At 36.7% G+C, this 8,804-nt stretch overlaps 1 protein-coding gene across 1 annotated transcript; it reads left to right on the forward strand.

Moving 5' to 3' along the window:
• Positions 1–4,597: 4,597 nt before the first annotated feature.
• LOC104247942 (ferritin-like catalase Nec2) lies at positions 4,598–7,372 on the forward strand. Its single transcript, XM_009804105.2, has 5 exons — positions 4,598–4,827; positions 5,300–5,363; positions 6,150–6,384; positions 6,491–6,716; positions 6,809–7,372. The coding sequence occupies exons 1-5, from the start codon at positions 4,768–4,770 to the stop codon at positions 7,205–7,207; spliced, it is 984 nt and encodes a 327-aa protein (XP_009802407.2). The 5' UTR covers positions 4,598–4,767; the 3' UTR covers positions 7,208–7,372.
• The last annotated feature ends 1,432 nt before the right edge of the window (positions 7,373–8,804 follow it).

Here is an 8,804-nt window from a genome sequence, read left to right on the forward strand (position 1 = left end):
CCCAAAGGTACATCCTTCTTCGGTATCTCAAGGTGGCCTAACCCGAAGAAATCTTCTAGTGTTGGCATATCCATGCCATCAAAGAAAGAGTGGAGAGGGTGGTCTGCACCTTTTGGTCCTTCACTTGATTTTTATTTTCCCGCTTGGGCCTCTTCGAGCATAGACTCGGTGTATAAGGGCATCTCAATGATGTCAATCACACCAGTCACCTCCTTTAGGGTAGGGGCAGTTTCTTGAAAAGTCACAACCTCCATCTCTACTTCGGCCTCTCGAACCGGAAGGGGCTCGATCTCGTGTCAATTCTCCCTGGTCATCGCCTGTTCCACGGTAAGGGTTGATCCGTAGGCAACAAAGATATCATCTTCTTTAGGCTCATCCCTGAGCCGGTAAAGCAAGTAGAAGTTTGGTGCTTGAGCCCGAGTGGCCGGCCTCTTTTTTATCTTCACCTCGAGCCCCTATGAGCCGGAGGATTTTCTTTTTCTCTTCTTCTCCTCCGCAGTAACCCGGGGATGCCCCATAACGGAGGGAATAATGGACAAGGACACATCCTCATCCCCTTCAAACAGCCTAAGTTCGGTGGTCTTAGGCAAACCTGCAAAAGAAAGAGGAGAGGTCAGCGTTATGTAAGTATAGAGCATAGTAATAGCTATTCGGAGGAGAACCTTACCATGAGAACGGGCCTCCCATCGACCATTCGAAGCTTGTGCGATGAGTGCTCGAAGTATGACATCTGCTTGTAGATACCTTCGATCCACTCCTTGAATCGGGGGACCGCATTAGGAACTCTGGCAACAGCTGCACGACCACAAATACTAATGATGAGAAAGGAAACAAAGGAGACTTGACACTTCAGAAAATACTGCACTTACGATATGTGTTCCACTTCTCGGTAAATGGCAGGAATTCGGGAGGGATCAAATCTTCAGTATTTACCCGTACAAAGAGCCTCTGTCAGCCTCGGTCTTGATCCTCGTCGATGCTCGAAAAGGGAGCTTTGCTTCCCAGCGAGTGAGCTTGATTAGTCCCCCTCGAAAGATTCAGGGACTATACAGACGGAGTAGGTGGTCGAGGGTGAACCGAGAAGATTCGGTATTGTTCACAAAATAGCGTAGGAGGATCACAATCCTCCAAAGAGAAGAGTGCATTTGCCCGAGGCACACTTGTACCTCTTGCAAAAGGCCAAAATCACCAGGTCTACCGGGCTCAGCGTAAAGGGGTAAGTGTCGACACTTGAATACCCCTCCACGTGGGTAATGATATCATCCTTGGGCCCGGGGAAAACCACATCCTTGCCTTCCCATTTACAGTCCTCTCGAACTGTGGGAATGACATCTTCAGTAATGGAGCATATGTATCTCCATGCTCCCTCACCTTGGTCCTATTTGGAGGAGGCCTCTCGACTTTGAAGTTGTCCGCGATCGAACAGCCCTCGGGAATAAAGCTTTTCAAGGGGGGCTCTGGGCCGCTTTAATAACAGCCATGTCGGGAGCAACCACCTCAGGAGCGGCCGTCTTGAGAGCGACCACCTCTGAAATGGCCGCCTCGGTACTTGTGGCCGGGTGGGAAGATGAAGAGGCAGCCTGGTGAGGAACTGATTTAGAAGTCTTGTCCATCGTAAATCTAGAAAATATATGAAGATTTGAAGAAGGTGTATAAAGATTTGAAGTTTATAAGTGACGATATGAGATCCTGGGTTGAAAATCCAAGAAAATGTACGAAGATATGAGGTTAAAGATGAATATATAAAGGTTCAAGAAACGATATATGAAGATTTGAGAAAGTTAAAAGCCTTCGTGGAGTTTGAAGGTAAAAGCTAGGATCAGAAATTGAAGGAAGTGAAAGGGGGAAATTTTTATAGAAGGAAATTAGCGACGCTTCGCATTCGGAGGCAACCAGCTGTTGAACGACACGTGTCTGAAGTTAGAACAACGCGATTGATGAGACATTTCATATTATGCACCATCTCAGTTGTAACATGAGAAGAAAAGAACCGGGGTTCATCTATCGTTTCACATCATTTCAGCAAACCTACTCTCTGGAAAACTAAGGGGTTATCTGTATACGAGTAAAACCGGGATTAATGAGCACCTTGATTCCTCACTGGGTCAAATGAAGCAAGGACATAACTAAATGTAATTGGAATCGAAGCTGGGAATTTCTCGTCCTAAGGCCCGAACGGAGTGCTCGCCATAGGGCCCAACAAGACAATGCCCCTCGAATCTGGTACGAGCTCCGAGACCTCGGAAAGCACTACAAACGGTTGCACACGACTAAGAGAGGGCCGTGATATCCGCACTCAATCGGGTATCACGGTGCAGATTTCGTCCGATATCGGTAGCATATCAGTAATTAATGTACACGGAGGATTTTTACCTTTTTTATAATTGTACTAGGGGTAAATTTCCCCTACTATATAAAGGAAAAGTTTCTTATTTAATGGATACAATGTAACACGCATATCAAGGCAATACAAACTTTTTTCTCTGCTTTCTAGTTATTGAAAAGTTATTATTTTAATTATAGTTCTTCATACGCATTTGGCTCTGAATCGAAGGTCATGTCGAAGGCGGAACTATTATTAAGCTTAAATTTGAGTTCGGACTCAATGTCATAATTGGTTTGGTTATCTACAGTACCTTTATAATTCGTTTATCTAACATTCTTGATCATGTGTGTTGAATAAATCCACATACTTTTAAAATCGCGTATAAATTCAATTGTTAACCATTTTAAGGGTAACCACTATTAAAGACATAAAGACTCATATGAAATGTCAATTCGTGCACTAAAGATAGCATGTAATGTCTGAACTTTTTTAAATTATGCCTTGCATGTAGGAAGACTTTCCTGATAGATTTCGGTGGTGTTTTACAAGAAGTTGTTTTCTATAGGCAAAATACACAAGTTACCCCCTGAACTTTGGACCAAATCCATGTTACACACTTTCTGATCACGAAAATCATTTAAAATACTCAACCTTTCTAGAGTGTGTCTAATACACACCTCTTTGCCTATGTGGCTAGCGCGTGTTTTACAAACAAAATGAAGCATCTGAACATTAAAAAATTATATGTCTGATATTTTATTTAAACGGTTCAGATTTAGTGAAATTTATCCAACGATTACAATAAAATTTCTTTATTTCTTTCCTTTTTTTTTAGTTTCTTTCTTTTTTATTTTTCTAAACTAATCCACCACCTGCCCGTCGAGAGCCCATCCAGACCTCTCCATCGTCCACCATTGATGCTCCACAACTTCTCCACCATCCTAAAATCAATCAACACTCACCTGTCGAAAAATCACCATACCTTCACCACTGAAGCACCTTTTTCTCTTCTCTTCCTTTTTCCCCTTACACTTGTTGGGGGCAACCATGAAGGAACCCACTTACCATTATATACCATTGGAGAGGGTTGTAAATTTGCTTAAGAAGAACCAATATTCTAGTACAACTAATTGTTTTTGGTGTTTGGATAAAATCTTAATAAGTTTTTTGCAAAAGATTCCAATATTTGGTACTCGAATTTTGTATCTCGGAAATATTTAGAAATTAGAAGCTAGGAGCATTTGACTGGGGCTTCTAGTTTTTGTTTGAATTAGATAGCAGAGGTCTGGTTGTTGTCGCCGGCGAAGAGAAAGAGATCCTAGGGGGAAGATGGTAAAGGGTATAATTGTAATTTTACATATTTTAATTTTTAAAAGAATAATAACACGTGTCACAATCTTATTAGTGCGTGACTTTACACATATTTTGAAAAATTGGTCAAAAAAAAAAGATGTGTATTAGACACACTCAGAAAAGGTTGAGTGTGTAAGATGATTTCTGTGGTCAGAAAGTATATAATAGGGATTTGGTCCATAGTTTAGGGGGTAACTTATATATTTTGCCTTTTCTATATTGTCGTAGAGGAAAGGAGAAAATAACATCATATTAAAGAGGAAGGCACTCTGGGATAACGCCAAATCAGTCACGGTAGCGAATCTATTACAGTCTCTTAATATTTGGGTTATCTTTCCCTTCCCAAAATTGATGTGTACTATTAATATGTAATTAATGTTATTACTGAGTATAGTGTATTATCACCAACCACACAAAAAAAAGGTTGGACCTTTAGCTACACATGTCCACAGCTAATTCATTCCCACAAATCCAAGAGAAATCCATTAAAGATCATACTTACTTTACAAAACCCAAAAGATGAATCATATAAAGGTGAGCTTTAATCCAGGCTAGGCGCCTTATGAATAATTTTAACATTTAATTGCAGCGCCAAAAGAGGATTTATGGACATTATATATTTTGCTCTTTATATAATGAGAGTTGGAACATAATTTCTTTTCCGATTAAGAGGATTGCTTCTCTTGTAATTATTTTGTTTCACATATATCTTTTTCCTCCTATTTTTTTAAATTCTTTTTGTATGTATGTCCTGCCTTATATTCGATAGCTAAGAGGGGGAAATGACAACTCTAAGAAAAGAATTATTGGGTATTAAGAAGAGAATAGAAGAACTTAAAAGTAATCCCAATAACTTTGGTATAAATAAGTTAAAGAGATTGAAGAAAGAATCATCTCCAGCTTATAGAGATGAAAAGATCTATTGGAAATAAAAATTTAGAGCTTTGTGGTTACAAGAGGGAGATAAAATAGTTCCTTTTTTCACATGTCTACGTTGCCAAGAACAAGAAGGAATATTATTAATGATTATCAAATATCGGATGCGGAAAAAAAAAAAGATTTATGATAGGATCTTATTAAGGATGTAAATGATGAGAAAATTAAAAATTTGTATTTTCTGTGCTTCCTCAAAAGTTTCGATGCTGATGGTATGATTCCTCTATTTTTTTCAAAGATACTGGAATATTTTAGAAAAGGATATTTTAATGCTAGTAGAAGCTTTTTTACTTCGGGATATATCCTATCAGATTAGAACCAAAACTCTTTGACCCCTGAATTTGGAGTATCTAATTTTCAAGCAATTCACAAAGTTCAACAAATAAACGATATTTCACGATCCAAGGTGTAAGCTTCTTTGTAGTAGCCGTCCTTATATGTACCCTCTTTGTTGTCTTTTGCTGCTTTTATTTTCGTTGTTAGCCTGGTATTGATAAATTGCTTATTTGTTATTTGATTGCTTTTACTTCTCCGTTGTTAAATTATATTAATATTTTGCACAGGTTTCTATGTTTAGGAGGTGTTTTGACCTGACCTCATCGCTACTTTACCGATGTTAGGTTTAATACTTACTGGATACCGTTGTGGTGTACTCATGCTACCCTTCTGCACATTTTTGCGCAGAACCAGAATCTTCTGCTCGTGCCGGATGCCAGTGAGTTGACTCAGGCGCTTCGGAGACTTCAAGGTATACCTGCTTGGCGCTCGTGACTCGGAGTCACCTTCTAGTGATTTTATGCTACTGTTTCTTTTATTTCCGAATAATATTGTATTAGAGATTCTTAGTATATATCAGTAGAGCTTATGACTCAGTTCCACTGGCTTTGAGAATTTTATAATTGTTGTTTCATTTTGGTTTCATTGTGATATTTTATCGCCAGTAGGTTAATTTGTATTTTTGGTCCAATACATTGACTCAATTTAGAGCGATATTAAACCAAAATATAATTGAGTGGAGGCTAAATCAGCAGATGAGTAACATAAAATGTTGACATAAAAATGTTAAAACGTTGATGACTTCTAGCCATCTAAAGATATAGCATTTCTCAATATAGCATAGAATTATTAGCAAGCTGACTTTAGAACGTACATAGCTTGATTCAGCCAAATCTTGTTCAATTAAACATGTAGAAAGTTTATACGTCACTCATGCTAATATTGACGAGGCTTTTCTTTCTCATGAAGGGCCTCAAAAGTAAATATAATTGGAAAAGGACTTACTTTCACGTCACATTCACCAATTATAGAGCTAGAAGAGTCTTATAATCTACCGACCACACTCAAAATTAAAGGAGATGGAAGACGTCTAAAATATTCCTTATTATGAAAATCCAAGTATAAATATGGAACCAAATGGCAAGCATTATACTCAAATTAAAGATGGCTTTTATCTCAGATTTTCTCATTCTAATTGTCTCAAGTGGGCTCTTTTATGTCTCTTTTTCTTATCCAATTTGTCCAATGGAGTTTCCAGGGCATTCGCTGGCAGTGTACAAAGAGGACGTAGAGTTGCTGCAATTTTCACTCAACTTAGAGTTCTTGGAAGCAGAGTTTTTCTTGTGGTCAGCCAATGGATATGGTCTTGATGTAACTGCGCCACAACTTGTTATGGGAGGACCTCCTCCCATTGGTGGCCAAAAAGCAAATCTTGATTTTGTTACCCATAATATTATCAACGAGTTTGCCAACCAAGAAATTGGTCATATAAGGTACGCAGCATGCATGCATGTTCGCAAGTACTAGATCCCCATTCCTCTTTAATTCTGAATGTGAGTTTCCTCTAAACATGCATTGTTGGCGGTTTTGTACGTATAGGGCAATCTTTTATACAGTGGGTGGATTTCCAAGACCTTTTATGGATATAAGTGCTCAAAACTTTGCAAAATTCTTTGATGAAGCATTTGGATACAAATTGGAGCCTCCATTTGATCCCTATAGAGACAGCTTGAGCTACATGCTATCCTGCTATGTTCTCCCATATGTTGGATTGAATGGCTACGTTGGTGCAAATCCCTTCATCAACGGCTACAAATCTAAACGAGTAAGTTGAATGGAAAAGTAAATTCTCCATTTTACATTAATATTCTTAATTTGTCTTCGCCATCTTGACTTTCATAAATCTCCATTTAACAGGTATTGGCAGGACTGTTGGGGCCTGAAGCAGGGCAAGATGCAGTTTGCCGTACCTATTTGTACGAGAGAGCTGCTGAAATAGTATTCCCTTATCCATACACCGTAGCTGAATTTACTGCTCGCATTTCAGAGCTAAGAAATCGATTAGGCATGTGTGGAATCAAAGATGAAGGCCTTTTTGTTCCCCCTCGACTTGGAGCCGAAAACCGTACAACAAGCAATATACTCTCCACAGATTATTTTTCTCTCTCTTATCCAAGAACTCCTGCTGAGATTCTAAGGATTGTCTACGACACTGGCAATGAGCATGTTCCTGGAGGCTTCTTCCCCGCAGGTGCTAATGGAAAGATAGCAAGAGACTTCTTGAAACAACCATGGAATAAAGAAAAAACACATTAAATCCTATATATCATGGAAATGGATTCTGTGGAGCTAATATAAATAAATGTCTTAATTCATGTTAGACTGATCATATTAGTTAATTGCATATTTTCGTGATATAAAAATAAAGTATCAATTCACCTATCAATATCAATGTATAGAAGTTAAAGAAAAAATAAAAGTATGTAGTTATATAACCTTGCAATAATGTAAATATTTTTACTCTGTCGGTTCCGTTTAACCTATGATAGTATGTTAGACACTAGTAGAAATTCGGAAAAAAGTGATCAACAATTTACGATCAAAATTGGTCTGTCAAGAAAAGCGACCAAAGTTTGTTGCTAAATTGAAGAAAATTGTTAAATAATTATTCTAAATACATTAGCGACCAAGGTTGGTCGTTTTTTGGTCGATAATGTGGTCAAAATGTTGACCGGACTGGTCAGACTTGCTTGGTCAAAGAAAAATTAAAATTAGCGACCAACTTTGGTAGCTAAAGTGGAACCCAGTTATAAAATTTTAATAATTATATTATTATATTTAAAAAAAAATTATAAAATATAAATAAGTATAATTTAAAATTAGCGACCAAAGTTGGTCACTTACGAAAGGGGAAGCAGATAGAGACCAACTTTGCTCGCTAATCTGGGACCAGTTATAAAATTTTAATAATTATATTATTATGTAAAAAAAATTATGAAATATAAATAAATATAATTTAAAATCAGCGACCAAAGTTGGTCGCTTACGAAAGGGGAAGCAGATAGAGACCAACGTTGATCACTAATCTGGGACCCAGTTCTAATGTTTAATAATTATATTATTATTTTAAATATTATATAAAATATAAATAAATCTGATTTAAATTTAGCGACCAACTTTGGTCGCTAATTTTAATTTCTGGATAATTAGCGACCAAAGTTGGTCTCTTTTCAGGTCAACATTGGTCAAAATTAAAAATCACTTTTATATTTACTATCTAAATAATATAAATGTAATCTGTTAACACTTTTGTAATACAAGAGATGAATACACTAAAATATACTCTACATGCTATATATGTAGTTAAAATTGTACAACGAAGCATGTTATATATATAGACATACACACACAGACACTTCACTGTAATACTATAACGTATATATAACTTGTTATAGTATATGATAGTGTGTGTGTGTATATAACACATACACTTCGTGCTGCTTTAACTACATATATAGCATGTTATAGTATATGATATTGTATTCATTACTTGTATTATAACAGAATTAATAAATTACATTCATTCATCACTAGGTTATAAGTCGATGAATCAATTATAACAGATTAATTGATATAGGTTGAGACATTTTGTTTTAAATATTCAACGATGCATCTAACTAGGTTATAAGTCAATGAATCAATTTACATACAGATATATTTGATGAAAAATTATATATACTAATTAGGATCTTGACAAGTCAATCAATCCCTAAGAGAAATATAATTCATTAACTCTGTTATAATACAAATAATGAATACAATATCATATACTATAACATGCTATATATGTAGTTAAAGCAGCACGAAGTGTGTGTGTTATATATATACACATACTAACATATACTATAACAAG

Source organism: Nicotiana sylvestris, chromosome 10 (genome assembly GCF_000393655.2).
Source record: "Nicotiana sylvestris chromosome 10, ASM39365v2, whole genome shotgun sequence".
NCBI lineage: Eukaryota > Viridiplantae > Streptophyta > Magnoliopsida > Solanales > Solanaceae > Nicotiana > Nicotiana sylvestris.